General features: G+C 43.7%; 1 protein-coding gene across 7 annotated transcripts in view; it reads right to left on the bottom strand.

Moving 5' to 3' along the window:
• The window catches only part of LOC134340740 (centrosomal protein of 164 kDa-like), a 315,206-nt gene that overhangs the window by 182,457 nt on the left and 113,023 nt on the right, over positions 1-19,726 (bottom strand). For 6 of the 7 annotated variants that reach the window (XR_010016618.1, XM_063038209.1, XM_063038210.1 and 3 more), the window contains one exon: positions 10,806-10,961. The exons of the other annotated variant lie outside the window; for it this stretch is intronic. Coding sequence is in view for 5 of the 6 variants with exons in the window: in XM_063038209.1 (XP_062894279.1) it covers positions 10,806-10,961 (156 nt within the window). In the remaining variant the exon portion in view is untranslated. The remainder of the gene's footprint in view (positions 1-10,805; positions 10,962-19,726) is intronic. 7 annotated transcript variants of the gene reach the window in all.

The following is a 19,726-nucleotide window of genomic DNA, read 5'->3' as shown; positions in this document are numbered from 1 at the left end:
CTGCAACTCAGAACCCTCTGTCCCTTGGCTGAGCCCCACTTCACCCACTTCATGGTCCCGCTGAAACCCAGCCTGTCCATAGATAGTCCCCCCTCCTCCCCCACCGATTTCATCCGACAGTGTGAGAAGGGTTGGGAATCTCTTCCTCAATTATTGGCGAGTGAGCAAAAGGCAGCATATTCTACACCTCCATTTCCTCATCCTCCAATTCTGTATCCCATTCAGGGGTGGGGGCGATCTAATCTCTCCTCCCTCAGGCACTCCGCGTCGCTGCACAGTCCTCTTACTAGGTGTAGGCTCCAGGTTGGGATCTGGGTCAACACGCATCTCTTGTCCCAGAGGCAGAAGGTGGTTCCGATGGAGAATCTTGACAGGCCCATTCCCATCCTCTGGTTTCACCCAGAAAACTGGTACGTTTGGCATCTGACTCTCCACTACATAGGGCGTAGCTGCCCACCGGTAAGCCAACTTATGCTTGCCAGGTAGCCCCAAATTCTTTATGAGGACTCGGTCTCCTGGCATGAGTTGGGAGAACCTAACTTTTTGATCATACCTCCTCTTATTTCCTTGATTCTGTTTGGTAGCCGCGACCTCAGCAAATTCATAAGCCTTTTTCAGCTCCCTTCTCAGCTCAGACACCTACTTCAGATAAGTCCTCGGTGGTAGGTCTTCCTCAACAGTCCCAAAACAAAGGTCAATGGGCAACCTAGCCTCACGCCCAAACATCAGATAATATGGTGAGTACCCGGTAGCTTCATTTTGTGTACAGTTGTAGCAGTGGACCAGATGTCCAATATGCTGACTCCACTTGTTCTTCTTGCTGATTTCCAAAGTTCTGAGCAGGTCTAGCAAGGTCCAATTAAACCTCTTGGGCTGGGGATCACCCTGTGGGTGATAAGGGGTAGTCCTCGACTTCTCAACTCCAACCATGTTCAGTAACTCATGCGTGAGCCTACTCTCGAAATCCCGTCCCTGATCACTATGTGTCCGCCTGGGGAGGCCATATTAAATAAAATATTTCTCCCATAACTTTTTGGCCACCGTGGATGTTCTCTGATCCTTGGTAGGGAAAGCTTGTGCATGTCTGGTGTAGTAATCTGTGATGACTAAGAGATTTGCCATGTTGCTGGCATCTGGCTCTATTGACAGGAAATCCATACACACCAGGTCAAGAGGCTCCGCACTCTGCAGTGAGGCAATGGAGCGGCTCTTGTAAGCAGCATCTTCCTCCATGTGCACCGAATGCACGACTTTCAGTATTCTTCCACCTCCTGCTTCATTTGGGGCCAGTATAATCAATCTCCGAACAATCCATAGGTCTTTCAATGTCCAGAATCATCATGCAGTTACTTCCAAATAATCCTCCAATACTTCTCAGACAGAACCAGCTGGGAACCCCAAAAGGCTGGTCTGGAGGCGATATGACCTGGTATAGGATCTGGTTCCTCAACTCCAATCTGGGCCATTCTCTCAGTAATGGAGGCACTGCAGCGTTGTCTTTTCCGTTTGGGCCACGTCTCCCTTTTTGACCGCTGACCAAATAGTACCGATGCTCGGATCATCTCACTGAACAGCTGCCACTTCCCCAGGCTTCAATTCCAATAACTGGCTTGTTTTCAGAGCAGTCAGGTTACAGTAAGCTTGTGAAATTGAGCCATCAGAAGCTCTGAATTGATCTACTGCTCGATCCTGCTCTTGCCTTCCCTTTGCCTTCACCGTGATGGCAAACTGATACATGGCTTTCAGTCCTGGGGCAGGAACTCTTCGTCCCTGGCCAGCTCTTCACGCGCACTCTGGGACAAGGCATCAGCGTCAATGTTCCTGCTTCCCGGCCAGTACCTCAGGCTGAAATCACAGGGAGACGATGCCGTCAACCACTGATGGCATGTGGCATCCAATTTTGCCAAGGTCAGGATATAAGTTAGGGGATTGTTGTCCGTCCTCACCTCAAACTTGGCACCATTGAGGTAGTCACTCACCTTATCCACCACAGCCCATTTCAACGCCAGAAACTCCAACTTGTGCGTGGGATATCTTTTCTCAGAGGGCGACAGACCCTGGCTGACAAATGCAACAAGTCTCAACTTGGTACCCTGATCCTGATGCAGGGCACCCCCTAAGCCCTCTCTGCTGGCATCCGTATGCAGTACATACAGCAAACGGGAGTCTGTAAAAGCCAGCACAGGCGCTTGTGTCAGCAGTTCTTTCAGCGACTGAAAGGCCTCTTCACATTTCGCATCCCACCTCAGTCCAAAAGGTTCCGAAGGGCTAAGGTACTCTTTACCCTCCTCTCCTTTTGTCCTCCTCCCTTTCTTCCCCAAAGGAGGGTAACCACCCAGAAGCTGTTTTAAAGGGTGACTCACTTTTGCATAGTCTTTCAATAACCTCCGATAGCACCCACAGAACCCAAGGAACGAGCATAAAGCGCTGACAATCTGGGGCCTTGGCCATGTGGTCATTGCCTTCATCTTAGGTGGATTCATAACTACTCCATCCCGTGAGACTATGTGCCCAACGTAGCTGACAGACGTCTTGCAGAACTGGCACTTGTCCAGGGAAAGTTTTAACCCTTCAGCTTTCAAGCGGCCCAGCACCTTCAGCAGCCTCGCTTCATGTTCCTCCAAAGTGGATCCAAACACTATGAGGTCATCCAGATACACCAATACATCAAGCAAGTTCACATCCCCCACCATTTTCTCCATGACACACTGGAAGGTTGCAGGGGCTCCCGATATGCCCTGGGGCATCCTTTCAAACTGGAAGAATCCCAGTGGACATATAAATGCCATTTTCTCTTTGTCAGCCTCATTCATGGGGATCTGGTAACATCCACTCCTTAAGCTTAAGTCCAACACACTGAACCACCTTGCACCACTCAGGCAGGTCAGCGTGTCTTCAATCCTCAGGACTGTATATTGGTCGGGGACGTTATGCCTGTTCAGAGTCCTATAGTCCAACACATCTGTACCTTCCCGTTCTTCTTCCTGGGCACTACTATTGGGGACGCATAGGGGCTTCTGGACTCAATGATGATCCCAGCTTCCTTCAACTTACACAAATGCTGCCGAACGTATTGCACTTCCGCAGGGGCCAGTCGCCGTGACCCTTCTCTGAATGGGGTGTCCTTGGTCAACCGGATAGTGTGGCGAGTGCTCTTGGAACAACTCACATCAAACTCTCCAGTAGAAAAGACACCTTCCAGTTTCAACATCTTCTGTATCAACCTCCTCTTCCAACTCACAAGTACTAGGGAGTCCCCAAAGTTGAATGACTCAGCACTCAGCTTTCTCCCTTTTGCAGATACAGTTGGCCCTCCTTATCCGTGAGGGATTGGTTCCGGGACCTCTCGCGGATACCAAAAAACGCGGATGCTCAAGTCCCTTATTCGACCCATCTCAATGCGGTGGACCTTAGGACCCAGCAGAACCCCAGATCTTATTTAACCTGTCTCAGTGTGGTGGACATTAGGACCCGGCAGCGGAGCTCTGAATCCACAGTGTTTCTGTTCACAAAAATAATCACGATTGAAAATAAAGTGAAAATAATAAAGCGATTGGAAAGAGGTGAAACGCAATCGTTCATTGGAAAAGCGTTAGGCTACAGTCGGTCAACGATCAAAACAATTTTAAAGGATAAAGTGAGAAGGGCCCTGCCCCGATGAAAGCTACAATTACTACTAAGCAACACAGTGGTTTAATTATTGGGTTTTGGGTTTTTGATCCTCCAAATCAAACCGACATGGATGGAGAGCGCGCTTGGGAGCGGTCTGTCACTGGATCAAACTCGGGAACTTCCGTTCTCAAGCCCGGCGCTGAAACATACGTTTCTTAAGTGTTCTATATGCATAGAAAGGTAAAATATATACTATATATTAAGACAAACGTTTGACTAACTGACGCTAAATAATATCGGATGTACCTGTTCCAACTTACTTAGTAAGAGAACTTCCGTTTTTTTTTTGATCCCGATCCACGATAACCTACGCACATCCTCCCGTATACTTTAAATCATCTCTAGATTACTTATAATACACAATACAATGTAAATGCCATGTAAAATAGTTGTTATACTGCATTGCTTAGGGAATAATGACAAGAAAAAAAAGTCTGTACATGCTCGAACAACAAGTGCTGGAAGAGCACTTCCAGGTTTTCTCGATTCGCGGTCGGTTGAATTCGTGCATGTGGAACTCGTGGATAAGGAGGGCCGACTGTAGTTTCTCCCCGGCTTGTCTCACAGGGACACTAGACATTATCGTCACCAGGAAGAGATGCACCAGGGGCATCCCCCGCTTGAAGGTGACCTCCCTCTTCATAGTGTTCCTGACAATCACTGCCACCCTGTTCACCTGTACAACCGAGGACTTCTGCAGTTTGGGCCTCACCAGTATCACAGCAGGCACGCCCGACTCTTCGTGGTCTTCTGGAACATCGACTAAGAGGGCCTTGGCCTCACGCATTCTGGAAAATCTGGAGTTTCCCATCACGTTTGCTACTGCCCCAGGCTGTAACACGATTGGCTTTGACTTGGTGAACCACACAGTTCCTCGTCTAAGCTCATTATCTGGCCCAGTGTGGCCATGCACTTCCTTGATAGCAGCTTGAAACACCAGGTGAACGGACAATGTCTTCAGAAAGCTCTCTCCAGCTCTCTCCTTGCAGGCTCCCTTCAGCTTCCATACAATAGGAGTATTTGACCCACCAGAACTGAAATGCTGCCCTTCTCAACAGGGTCCGGAGAAACCAGTGCTAATGTATCAAGGACCTCAGCCACTCCCACATCTGCTTCCAAAAACTCCAGCTTCTCTGACAATAACCATCATACGAATAATCATCCGTACTAAGATCCCAGATCTCTTGTCCACAGTGGTGTTAATGGTAAATGCATCAAATACTGGTTGTAAAACGAATGGTACAGCAAACTGACCTGTGACCCTGTGTCAAGTATGGCTCTAACATAAATACTCTCCATCTGTAGCAATACACTGGAACTTGGCCCCACTAAGCCTTCACAGGAATAGGGTTTTTTTGATTTAGGATGTTCCTTGATACATTGCTGGGAATGTGTTCCCCCCCGCCTCGAGATGCCAGGCCGCCCCCTCACTGGGTCTCTTTTATGTTTTCCCAATGTCTCTCTCTGCTTAGATACCTGGAGACTTTCCAATCGATCACACTCCTACCTGAAGTGTCCCTCTTCACCACAGTTATACCGGCTGCTCCCCTTCTCGTGGAACCCTGACTGCCTGCAGCACTCTACGTAGTCCCCTTAGAGGGTCTGCCTCCATATCAACTCCATCATACAGTGGGGGGGGGGGCCCACACTCGCTGATAACAACCAGGACATCACAGTTCTCGACTCTGCCATGATCTCCTCTACCACTCCCCAGGGTGAGCTACCCGTGGTCGCTTCAATGCTGGTGACCACTATTGAGGACTGTATCCACTGACGGAGGCCTCCCGTGCCTCTGACGCATTCTCCTCCTCTTGTACTTCTCTGATTAACTCAACAAACAAGGGAGGGTGGCGGGTCTTAAGAGACAGTTGGAGACCTCAAGCAATCAGGTTCTGGGACTGGGCGCCTTTCACTATTTGGTCCATTCTTAACTGATCCACCTGAGCCGTCTGAATGGCCCCTATACGCCGCAAGCAATTTAGCTGCCTCTCAAGGAAGAAAGCTTCTCCCCCTCCTCTTGACACACGTTCTGAAACCCCGTCATGAGCTCCACTGGGCTTCCCAACATACCTAGTGCTTGCATGTAGGCCACAGAAGTGGCAAGAGGGTTCTGTGCCTTTATGGCTCTCACTATGTTAGCAGCCCACCCTCTCAAACTTTCAACCAATCGCTGTTGTCTTACGTCATCAGAGCACTGCCACTCATCTAACAACTTGAGAGGTCTGCTCTGCCCAAGTCTCATACTCTTCTTCCCCTTTAGGGGTGGGCTTCTCTCCTGAGAACAGGCCTACGATAGTGGAGACTTTGAACCTGGGCATTTTTCCATTTACTCGCCAGGGAGATCAGGGCCCCTTAGCAACTCAGAATTCTCACTCCTTGCCGGGGGAACTCATTAGACATTCCAGATCAGTCCACTCCTTCTCCTCGCTCCGCAGAAACGAGAGCACCCTGTCTTTGATGTCTCTGCCCCCCAGCTACAGGAGACTCAACTTGCGATTCAGCCTACTCCCCTACACTCTCCTCCTCCCGGAAAGTGTCGACAGTCCATGGCTCCCCCCTTCTCCTGGGGCTCCAATAGCACCAGGCAGTCCCACTGCCATTACGTCAGTGCTAGTCTGAACTATGGTTGTACAACAAAGTCTTTGCCTGCCATTTTATCAAACCTCTGCCCCACAATCGTAACTTTGCCTACAGCTTTAACAGTACTTAAAAGTCAAATTAACAATTCATTAGGAGCATGAATATCTACCCCACTCAACATGCATGCATTTGTTACCAGTAACCCCCTGGATTCGCATCACCACTCAACCCTGGCAGCATCCATAACCACATACCGTAATCACTTTACCGGACAATAGTTTAGCACAGATTTAAACACACAACCCACTGGATCAATGCTCAGGGCAATCACACAGCATCCAACGAAATCCATCCTGGACGAGCCCTCACGATTGAAACACTCTGGTTCCGTTAGCTGCGTAAGGCTAGGGAAGACAATCTCTTGCCCTACCAAACGTGTGAGATTGAGGTGCGATCCCACCCTGAAACCCCGTTTATGTGGATGCTGCGTAATTTGTTGCCCTGTTATAAATAAGTACCATGAAATAACAGGCAGCAAACGATTTAGCTTTATAATTCTTAATTTGACTACAGGGTTAGTAAAGAAAAGCAAAAAAAAAGAAAAGGGCCCATTTTAATGAAACAGTGTAATGTGCACGTTGGAGTTCACAGTTTGCCCTTCGCCAATCCTCCTTCGATTCCCTGGGCTTCGTCGAATCATGGCGCCGCTCCAGGTCGAGTCCTACGACCTCTTCTCTCTGGCTCTTCTCCCTTTCATCCCCCGCTGACAAAAAGACCCAGCTCACCCTGGTGTCAGCCACCCTGACTGGACGGCTCACATTCCAAAGCACCCGTTATCTCCAAGCGTAACCCAAACACTGCTTCTATAGAAAGACCATTACGTTAGCAGTGAAACCTTTCCCAGGGTGTTGCAGTTATATAACCCGGAATTGAAGTTGATTATCAGGACAATCTAAACTAAGAGCAGACACTACCTTCTGGGGCAAATTTAGGATTTTCATTCAGTATGACATAGTACTTCTGCACATGGCAGGTATGATTGGATGTTCAAGGCAGATTGGAAGTTGGTCCAATGCTCCTCAAAGAGAAACAATCTTTGAAACTCAGTTTAAATAAAGTTGTATGTCCTTTTGGAAAAGAACAATGGTGATGAGGGAGACCAAAAGTTGAGCCACATGGACTGACTGGGCCAGAAGGGCCTGTTCTTCCCCCTATCTCTAAATAAATAAATAAATATGGAAATAGTTTGCCTAAATTTGATGGTAGTAAAATGTTAGTTGCTGTTCAGCTGGTAGCAAGCTCTCTTTTGAATCAAAGGATCTGAATTCAGATATGACCCAAGGGACTTGTGTACAAATTCCAGCTGTTGAGTGAAATGTGGTCTGATGGACGAGATGTTAATTTGAAGCCCTCTCTCTTGAGTCAATGTAAACGATACCATGGCAGAATTTCCGCAGCACTCAGGCCTTTATTTATACTTTGATCAATAGTACTAAAAACTGATTATCTGGTCATTACCACACATTTTTTTTTAAATATTCCCTTTAAAACCTATAACAATAATGAAAAAAAAACAAAGAGGTGAATGCGAAAGACATTAGATCGCCAGCAGGTTGTAAGGGTGGGCTCCCTCACCTCTGACTCTCAATACAGGAGCTCCTCAGGGCTGTGTACTGAGTTCCCTCCTTTACTCCCTGTATACCCATGACTATGTAACCACCCACAGCTCTAATCTGCTAACTAAATTTGCTGACAACACTACATTGATTGGCCTAATCTCAAACAATAATGAGGTAGCCTACAGGGAAGAAGTCATCTCTCTGACAGAGTGGTGTCAAGAAAGCAACCTCTCTCTCAATGTCACAAAAACAAAGGAGCTGGTTGTGGATTACAGGAGGAATGGAGACAGGCTAACCCCTATTGACATCAATGGATCTGGGGTTGAGAGGGTAAACAGCTTCAAGTTCCTCGGAATAAACATCACCGAGGACCTCACGTGGTCTATACACGCAGGCTGTGTGGTGAGAAAAGCACAGCAGCGCCTCTTTCACCTCAGATGGTTGAGGAAGTTTGGTATGGGCCCCCAAATCCTAAGAACTTTCTACAGGGGCACAATTGAGAGCATCCTGACTGGTATGGGACTGTACCTCCCTCAATCACAGGACTCTGCAGAGAGTGGTGTGGATAGCCCAGCGCATCTGTAGTTGTGAAATTCCCGTGATTCAGGGCATTTACAAGGACAGGTGTGTGAAAAAGGCCTGTAGGATCACTGGGGACCCGAGTCACCCCAACCAGAATCTACTCCAGCTGCTACCATCTGGGAAACGGTACCGCAGCATAAAAGCTAGGACCAACAGGCTCCGGGACAGCTTCTTCCACCAGGCCATCAGACTGATTAACTCACGTTGATTTGAGTGTACTCTATATTACACTGACTGTTCTATTTATTATAAATTATTATGATTGCACATTGCACGTTTAGACAGAGACATAATGTAAAGATTTTTACTCCTCATGTATGTGAAGGATGTAAGAAATAAAATCAATTCAATTCAATTATAAAGACTGTTTGAAAAAGTCTGCTATAACAAAGTGACAAATCAGTAACATTTACTATTTTGCTCTCTTTTGCACTACTCAATTATGTTTTTATATTTCTTATTGTAACTTAGATTTTTAAAAAAAAATTATTGCACTGTACTGCTGTTGCAAAACAACAAATTTCAAGACATATGTTAATGATAATAAACCTAATTATGATTTACTAAATGTCATATCACCTGATCTCTAGTAGAAAATACAGATGTGATGAAAAAGACTGTGATGGCACTTGTTGGTGAACATCTGCTGACTCTTCCTGTCTGAACACAGTTATGATTCAGGGCCATGTGAGGTACTAGAGGGTGACAAGCAACTGAGAACTATATCCTAACAAGAAATCATTATGTGTTATTGGTTTGGGAAAGGAAGCAAATTTAACAGGGGAAACAATGTACTACAGAAATTAAAAATAAAACTAAGGTAATGATTACAATTTGCTGTATCCACTTGTTTTTCAGATACAACTTCACAACTATTGTTCATTAGCCACTGCTTTAAACTAGAACTAACTACAGGGAAGATGCACTGCAGTTTTTTTCCCCATCAGAATCAAGTTTAATATCACTGGCATAGGTCATGAAATTTGTCTTTGCTGCAGCAATACAATGCAATACACAATAATAGAAAAAACATGAACTACAGTAAGTATATATATTAAATAGTTAAATTAAATAAGTAGTGCAAAACTAGAAATTAAAAAAGTAGTGAGGTAGTGTTCATGGTTTCAATGTCCATTCAGAAATCAGATGGCAGAGGAAAAGAGGCTGCTCCTGAATCATTGAGTGTGTACCTCAGGCCTCTGCATCTCCTTTCTAATGGTAGCAACAAGAACAAGGCATGTCCTGGGTGATGGTGGCCGACGGAGGATGAATCAAGACACTTGTAATATCTTTTACTAGTCACTGGTCAGCTCAGTAAATGTTCGATCAGTCAACTGCTGCATTTGTTCCATACTATGAGTAACATACATAGCTACGCATAACAAGCCTCAGGACTCACACCACCAAGTTCAAGAACAGTTACTACTCCTCAACCATCAGGCTCTTGAATAGAAGGATATAACTACACCCATTTGCCCCCATCATTGAAATGTTCCTAAAACCAATTATATCACTTTAAGAACTCTTTAACTCACTATCTCATATTCTCATTATTTATTGCTATTTATTTATATTTGGATTTGCACAGTCTGTTGTCTTCTGTGCTCTGGTTGATCTTTCACTGATCCTGTTATACTTACTATTCTATACATTTGCTGAGTATGCCAACTGGAAAATTAATTTCAGGATTGTATATAGTGACTTTGATAATAAAATTTACTTTGAACTTTATCTCCTTATAATTCTAAATGGGGTGTATGGGGTGTCCAGGGAGGGGTAGCACCTCTGGTGAGGGTGCTTGTCATGTCCATTCTGGGGCAGCTCACTCACCTTTGATCCCCACTGGACACTCAGCTCTCACCTGTGGCTCCAAGTAGCTCTTTGCATGTGAGAGCCGCCACACTCCAGTACACCACTTTGACAGGTGGGCTAAACCAGGTGAGGGTAGCTGGAGAGCCCCATACTACAGTGAGATAGGGACATGCCTGTCCTAATACACCAAGTCAGCTCTGGCAGACTGGGCGGATGAGATCTACAGTGAGATCCAACGGCCAGGAAGGCTATTCTGTAATGCTTTATGGAGAACGAAGGGTATTACGAGGCACAGAAGTAGACATGGTCACCCACTGCAACCAAGGAAGACCCCAGTTGTGATGACTACTCGTACCACTGGACCCGGACTTCCAAGATCGAGAGAATGGAACTGCTCCAGTGCAACGGTATTTCCACTTTAAAAATTCTCCTGCACAGGTTTCCTGTCATCGTTGGACAACGATGGATACGATGGACAACCACCACCATAATTTTAAATATGAAATAAATCAGCCTTCAATGTAATCCAGAGTTTATTACCCCAAATGCAGGAGAACTCTTCAGTAGTCCCCCAGTAGCTACAGGTGCATTGTCCAATAAACCAAAGGGCGTACTTGCTGAGAGCTCGCCAAGGCCACGAAGGGGAGCAAGGTTTCCTTGAGGTGCCATTACAAGATTTGATGGTAAATTCAATGCCTGAGAACGATAAAGATAGGAACATGGGTGACAATATTGAGCCAATTTTATTGCATTAAATGAATGACAGTTTAGAAAGTTGAGAGGTACAACTAACCTCTACTTCTGTCATCTATGCCTAATGACACTAATCCAGGTCCTATACCAAATATGCAGACAAAGAATTATCTGTACCCATTTTTCCAATTCACATGGCTGTTCAAACGTAAAGGAAAAGTCATAGCAAAGCCCAATTCTGCTTTTTAGCATAAATAAGCTACAACCTCAGCACTGAAGTAGAATTCAGATGCAATACACACAAAATGCTGGAGGAACTCAGCAGGTCAGATGGCATCAATAGAAAAGAGTAAACAGTCGACGTTTCAAGCCAAGGCCCTTCATCAGGACTGGAAAAAAAGATGAGAAGTCAGAGTAAAAAGGCAGGGGGAAGGGGGGAAGGGAGGAAGAAGTACAAGGTGGAAGGTGGTAGGTGATAGGTGAAACTGGGAGGGTGGGAAGGGATGAAGAAAAGAACTGGGAAGTTGATTGGTGAAAGAGTTAAAGAAATCTGACAGGAGAGGGTAGAAGACAAAAAAAGGGAATGGGGAGGAGCACCAGAGGGAGGTGATAGGCAGGTAAGGAGATAAGGTGAGAGAGGGAAATGGGAATGAGGAATGGTGAAAGAGAGTGGGGGAGGGGCAATTATTGGAATGTCAAGAAATCAATGCTCATGCCATCAGGTTGGAGGCTACCCAGATGGAATACAAGATGTTGCTCCTCCAACCTCAGTGTGGCCTCATTGTGCCAGTAAGGGAGGCCTTGGACTGACACGTCAGAATGGGAATGGGAACTAGAATTGAAATGGGTGGCCATCAAGCAATCCCACTTTTTCTGGCAGATGGGGCATAGATGCTTGGTGAAGCGGTCTCCCAATCTATGTTGGGTCTCACTGATATACAGGAGGTCATACTGGGAGAATTCAGAAGTTGTTTTCTAGACCAAAAAACAAAGGTCAAAGTAAATGTATTATCAAAGTATGTACATGTCACCATATACAACCATGAGATTTATTTTCTTGCAGGCATTCATAGTAGAACAAAGAAATACAATAGAATCAAAGAAAAACTACACACAAAGACTGACAACCAATGTGTAAAAGAAGACAATCTTTGCAAGTACAATAATAACAATAAACAAATAAGTAAATAAATAGTACTGATAACATCAGTTGTAGAGTCTTTGAAAGTGAATCCATGGGTTGAGGAATCAGTTCAGTGTTGAAGATCATATCGTAGCAAGTGTGGTGCTGGATAGGTTTTTGGGACATCCCAGATTCTCGAAAGCTATTCACTGCTCAGCTGTTGAGTACTCTTGTGTTCCTAACCATAATATACACCACATTTTAAATTTATCTCAATGGAACACTGAAGCTCTGAACATTACAGTGAACACAATTATATCGAACATAGAACAGTACAGCACAGTACAGGCAATTGACCACTATCTATCTTGAATTCGTTCACCTGATTTGGAGTGGAAGTAAAATTGCAACAGTAACTATCATTCTGGTTGATCAATGACTCATGCAATAGATTCAACCAAAATGTTAACTCAGCTGTTTTCTCCACTAACCCACTGTCTCCTGGGTTTACTTTGGATTTCTGACACTCGCAATATTTTAAACTACTTAATGTGAAATGGAAAACTGACAGCAAAAGTTGAAAATCAATAAAAGTACAAATTTGAAATAAAATGGATAATGCTGGAAATGCTTAACTAATCAAGCAGCATCTTTAAAGGAAGTCAGACAGGTACATAGATAGAGAAATGGTTAGTGAGATATTGGCCAAACACAAGCAAATTGATCGTACATAGGTGGAAATTCTGGTTGAAATGAACTAGTTGGGCCAAAAGGCCTGTTTCCAAGTTGTATGGCTCTATGACTATCTCCGAGGAAAGAGGACCAGACTCTTCTCTTTCTACAGATGCTGTGAAACTTACTGAGTGTTTCCAGAAAAATTTGTAACATTGTAGAAATAACCTTTTCTATTTTCATTAAATAGTCAAATCATTCATGCAAAGATTAATGGGCCGAAAGGCTGACTTCTGCTCCTTTGGCATATGGTCTATTGTCTTAATGTTCAATCTTTGCAAATATCAATCTAACTGATAATTGAAAATAGGTTGCAAGTTGATTGGTAGATTCAAAATTAGGGTTCTTCCATCCACACTCTGATGCTTGTTCCCTATGTGAGGACATTTCCTTTCCATCTCATATTTCAGATACCCCAAATCATCACTGCTGAGCAGTTGAAAAAGACCCAGGCTACCAAACCACAAATGCCTTTCTATTACCGCCTGTAGATTCCAAATGTATTACATATACCTATTCCAAAGCTTTTACTGGACTTGCTCAGTATGTCAAGTCATCAGGACTGAATATCACCTTGCTCCTACATGCCCTTCTTTCACCCAAAGTAACAGTTCCCTGCTTGGAAGTGATCAAACACAAGAAGCACCCCACAAATATAGTGCAGTCTTGTTGCTGCTGAATATTTTTATTAATTCCTCTTTTGAACAACCAAAAGACCTAACCACTAACCACAGCCATCACTTACTCTTGCCCACATGGCACCAGAATATGTGGATCCCGGATCGGCCTCTACAGTCACCTATGGACCTACCAATAGACAACCCCTTAGATCATACTTGACTAGGGTGATGATACTACTACTGCAACTACTACTACTATTGTGATTACTACTAGTACTACTATTGCGACTACTGCAACTCCTACTACTACTATTGCAAAGGCAACTGATACTACTGCGACTGCTACTACTACTGCAATTGCTGCTGCACCTGCTGCTATTGCAACTACTATGCGACTTCTGCTATTACTACTGCAACTATTACTATTGCGACTGCTGTTACTGTTTCTGCAACTACTATTATGACTGCTACTATTGCAATTACTGCTGTTACTGCAACTGCTACTATTATTGCGACTGATACTACTGCAACCACTACTGCAATGACTGATGCTAATACAATTGCTACTACTGCAATTACTGCTGCACCTGCTGCTACTCCGACTACTACTACTGCTACCACTCTGACTACTACTATTGCGACTGCTACCACTGCAATTACTACTGCGACTGCTGCTACTGCAATTATTGCTGCTGCAGAAGAATGAATGCTACTTTTCACATTGTTTGTCAATGATTTGGATAATGGAATTGATGCCTTTGTGGCAAAGCTTACAGATGATACGAAGATAGGTGGAGGGGTAGGTAGTGCTGATGAAGAAATGCAATTCCAGCAGGACTTAAGACAAGTTGGAAGAATGGGCAAAAACATGGCAGATGGAATACAGTGTTGGGAGAAGTATGATAGTGCATTTTGGTAAAAGGAAGAAAAGTTATCTAAGTGGGGAGAAAATTCAAACATCAGAAGTGCAGAGGGACTTAGGAGTCCTTGTGCAAGACTCCCAGAAGGTTAATTCACAGGTTAAGTCTGTGGTAAGGAAGGCAAATGCAATGTTGGCATTTATGTTCTATTCCCCTTGAAATAAAAGTAAGGAGCTAATGCTGAGGCTTTATAAGACACTAGCCAAGCTGTGCTTGGAGTATTGTCAACAGTTTTGGGCCCTATATCTCAGAAAGGATATTTAGTCATTGGAGAGAGTCCAGAGGAGGTTCACGAGGATGATTCTGGGAATGTAGGGGTTAACATATGAGGAGCGTTTGGCAAAATTGAGGGGTGACCTGTTAGAAGCTTTTAGAAGGAGATTTTTTGTTTTAGCCGGAGAGTAGTGAATTTGTAGAATGCTCTGCCACAGAATGCAGTGGAGCCTAAGTCCATGGATATATTTATGGCAGAAGTTGATAATTTCCTGATAGGCAAAGCACCAAAGGATATGGCAAGAAGGCAGGTGTATGGGGTTGAGTGGGATCCGAGATCAGACATAATGGAATGGTGTAGACTTGATGGGCTAAATGGCCTAATTCTGCTCCCATATCTTATGGTCTTATGGAATGTGAAGCTTTTGTGGTCTGCATGGCTCAGCAACATATGGGGTTAAATTGCTTAATCATTGGCTAAACCAAATTAGCATCTTCTAAGTAGGCTAATGCACTGCAGCATATTTCACAAGTACAACTCAAAAATATAACCCAGATAAAAGGATACAAATTTGTGCAGTGAGGGATGGAGTTAAGCAATTCAATCATTAATTACAAGAGTAGGCAGTACATCACTCAATATTCAGTCAATACATTACAATACTGCAGTGCAATTTTTCTTCTGCAGGTTTTTTTTTCAAAATTGGTCTTCACAGAACTATTAATTTACTTCATATTAAGTCCCTTCAATCTAGCAATAAAAATTCTGTAAATGTAATTGGCACTATGGATTGTGATTATGAATCAGTTAAATGAAACTGGACATTGATATTGGGATAACAACTAGCATTAGAAAAAAAAACCATCAGGTAACATAGCTTCTTTGGACAATAAAGGGTAGACTATTTCATTTTTCAAAATAACAATATACCAGTGCGAAAATTGAACCTCTGAACAGAATTAGTTGTCCTCGGGTGAGGTAAAAACAGGTGCAAAGGTATTAATTATGTTATTTTATGCACTGTATATGATATAGGTACTATGCTGATCTCATGCTTTTTGTGCTAGTGGGGGTTAAAGTGAATCAGTAGCTGAAATCCTGATTATTATTCTGCAATCTCAACTAAAAAGTGCATTGTTGGATGAGTGTACGTTGAATCAGCTGTTGTGCTGAATTATGACATTCACCATCTGCCCTTACACAAGGAAAAACGGAAACTGAGATGAGGAATTTTTTTTTCCCTCCCAGGAGTCAGCAAAGGAGAAAATCTTGAATAAAATGGGGGAATAAAATCATCATGAGTTTCTTCACAAAAACATCAGTTCTTATAAATATACAAAACAGATGTGCAGAAGAAGACCATCTGCTCCACAATTAATTCTCAACTCAAATTCACATTTACTCAAATTCATACCAAGGGTTGCAGACTGGAAGCTGGAAGTTGGAATTCTACTCTAATCCTGGCAAATAAGGCCAACAAACAGCCTTATTTTACACCTGAGCCCATGACAATCTTCCATTTACCAGAAGCACCATAGTTCAGTTCTTTGCACAGGTCTATGTATCAGATTGGCAGAAAACTATGGTTAATAGATGGTCATGGGACAGAGGGAAAAACTGAGCACATATTTTTATTCTGATCCTACCTTAACCCATTTTATTCTCCCCCCATTGCCTCCAGTCTTACCACTCCACCGATCTATGCACACTCAGGACAATTTGGTGGCTAACTAACCTACCAACCCACACATTTTTGAACGTGGGAAGAAACCAAAGCCCCTGGCTAAAAACTGCTGAGTTATAGGGAGCACCAGCAAACACCACACACACAACACTGGAGGTCAGGATTAAACTCAGGACACTGATATACCTCTGTAATGGAGTTCCATACTGAACACAGCATGGTTCATTTTTTTCACCAAATATATTTATGATTTAAATTTAGTATCATAGAGAAGTACAGCACAGAAACAGGTCTTTCTGCCCATCTAGTCTGTGCTAACCATTTAAACTGCCTAGTCCCATTAACTTGCACCTGGACCATAGCCTTCTATATCGCTAACATCAATGTACCTATCCAAACTTCTCTTAAGTGTCGAAATCGAGCTCTCATGGACCACTTGTGCTGGCAGCTCATTCCATATTCTCAAGACCCTCTGAGTGAAGAGGTTTCCTCTCATGTTTCCCTTAAACTTCTCACCTAGAGGTCCTTAACCCAAGACCTCCAGTTGTAGTCCCATTCAACCTCAGTAGAAAAAGACTGCCTGCATTTACCCTATCTATACCCCTCAATTTTGTATAGCTATCAAATCTCCCCTCAGTCTTCTGTGCCCTAGGGAATAAAATTCTAAACAATTCAATCTTTCTTTAACTTAGGTCCTCCAGTCCCAGCAACATCCTTGTAAATTTTCTCTGTACTCTTTCAATCTTGTTTACATCTTTCCTGAAGGTATGTGACCCAAACTGCACTCAATACTCCAAATTAGGCCTCAACAACGTCTTATACAACTTCAACATAACATCCCAACTCCTGTCCTCTGGTTCCTCTCCTGTCGCTAAGGATGATTTAACTATCTCTTTAGCAGGGGCCCCTGCAATTTCTGCACTTACCTCGTACTTACCTTGTCTTTGGTGGACTACAGTACGATGTCTGGTTCAAGTGTGGCTTGACCCTCATCTCCCATGGTTTGGCAGTTTGCAGCAGATTGAATTTAGGCCTCTTTGATATGACTGGTGTGGCCCTCACCTTGATGAAAATGACTGCCCTGTTTGCTGGTCTCTTTTCATACCTCTCCCACTCCACTATGTCAGCAAGGGACAGCAGGACCTTGTCATGACGCCACCTATACTGTCCTTGTGTTCAAGCTGTTTTGCATCCTGATAGTATGTGTGCCAGTGAACCCCGCAGACCACACACCATGCAGTTAGGGTCCTCTCTCAGCCCCCATTTGTGCAGATGGTGTAGGGAGAGTGTCATACATGGACCGCAGGAGGAAAGAAATGTGGAAGGGCTCCAGTCTCCAATGCTCTGTCTAAGTGATCTTGCACTTGGGAAGATCCCATTTCGTCCAGGCTTCCTGTGACTAAAACCTCACCAAATACTTTCAGAGACAGCAAAGCGCCAGATTGCTGAATCGGCCTGAAAACACACCACCAAAATGCAGACAACAGACTCCAACAGTAGCAGAACCATATTTCAAAGAAAAAAACATAAAAGAAGTGAAATAAGTAGTTTCATAAACCATCTGGAGGATGTCACCCTTGGTCGTGTTCTTCTTCCGGAAGGAAAAAAACAGGTATAGGCAGATAGGAACAAATGAGGTATTCCATAGTACCTAACTTGTTCCTACCTGCTATGCACCTTTTTTTTTCCTTCTTAACCAGGGCCTCAATATCTCTTGAAAACCAAGGTTCCCTAAACTTGTTACTTTTACCTTTTGTTCTGATAGACACATACAAGATTTGCACTCTCAAAATTTCACTTTTGAAGGCCTCTCACTATACCTTTGTTAGAAAACAGCTTGTCCCAGTCCATGCTTGCCATATTATTTCTAATACCATCAAAATTGGCCTTTCTCTAATTTAGAATATCAACCCACAGACCAGACCTAATCTTTACCATAATTACTTTGAAACTAATGACATTGTAATCATTGGATGCAAAGTGTTCCCCTACACAAACACCTGCCCTGTCTCATTCCCTAATATCAGATAAGTATTGCATATTCACTCGTTTGGACTTCTTATCTACTGATCAAGGAAACTTTCCTGAACAGAACATAAAACATAGAAGAGTTCAGCATAGGAACAAGCCATTCAGCTCACAATGTTGTGCCAAACCAGCTAAAAAGCAAAAACACTAATCCCTCCATCTTCCTTACATCCATGTGCCTATCCAAACATCTCTTAAAAGCCTCTAATGTATTTGCCTCTACCACCATACCAGGCAGCGCATTCCAGGCATCCATGACTCTGAGTAAAAAATTTATCCCTCACATCTCCCTTGAACCTACTGCCTCTCACCTTCAATGCATTCCCTCTGGTATTAGACATTTCAGCCCTTTTAGCCACGCTATCTATGCCTGTCATAATCTTGTAAATCTCAAACAGATTTCTCTTCAGCCTCTGACGCTTCAGAGAAAACCCAAGTTTATCCAGTCTCTCATGATAGCACGTGCCCTCCAAACCAGGCAGCATCCTGGTCAACCTCTTCTGCACCCTCTCCAAAGCTCAACATCCTTCCTATAGTGGGGTGACCAGACCTATATGCTATTCTCCAGATGTGACCTAATCAGAATTTTATAAAGTCAGGAGTTTATAACCTCCTGACTTTTGAACTCAAAGCATTCCATAAACCTTCTTAACTACTTTATTGACCTGTGTAGCCACTTTCAAGGAATTATGAACTTGGATCCCAAGATCTCTCTGCTCAGCAACACTATTAAGGATCGTGCCCTTAACAGTGTACTGCCTCCTTGCATTTGCCCTACCGAGCTGCAACACCTCACATTTATCTGGGTCAAACTCCATCTGCCATTTCTCAGCCCATATCTGCAAATGATCTATATAGCGCTGTATTCTTTGCCAGTCATCTATACTCTACACAACTCCGCCAATCTTGGTATCATCTGCAAAGTTATAAACTCACCCATCTACATTTTCACCCAGGACATTTAAATACACTACAAAGAGCAGAGGTCCCAGCACAGATCCCTGTGGAACTCCACTAATCACAGATTACCAGATTGAATAAGTCTCTTCAACCACTACTGTCTTCTATGCACAAGCCAGTTCTGAATCCAAACAGACAATTTGCAGCGGATCCCATGCATCTCAATCTTCTGGATTAGCCTCCCATGAGGGACTTTGTCAAATGCCTTAAAAATCCATGTAGACAACATCCACTGCCCTACCCTCAATCTCTCTCGTTAGGTTATCCTGTCAAAAAATTTAATCAAGTTGGTAAGGCATGACCTACCATGCATAAAGCCATGCAAGCTCTCCCTAATTAGCCATGGGTTTCCAAATGCTCATATATCATATCCCTAAAAATTTTCTCCAGCAATTTCCCTACAACTGACATGAGACTCACTGGTCTATAGCTCCCAGGATTTTCCCTTGTTCACTTCTCAAATAAAGGTACAATATTAGCCATATAC

Source organism: Mobula hypostoma, chromosome X2 (genome assembly GCF_963921235.1).
Source record: "Mobula hypostoma chromosome X2, sMobHyp1.1, whole genome shotgun sequence".
Classification (NCBI taxonomy): domain Eukaryota; kingdom Metazoa; phylum Chordata; class Chondrichthyes; order Myliobatiformes; family Myliobatidae; genus Mobula; species Mobula hypostoma.
This window is presented reverse-complemented; position numbering and strand designations above follow the sequence as displayed.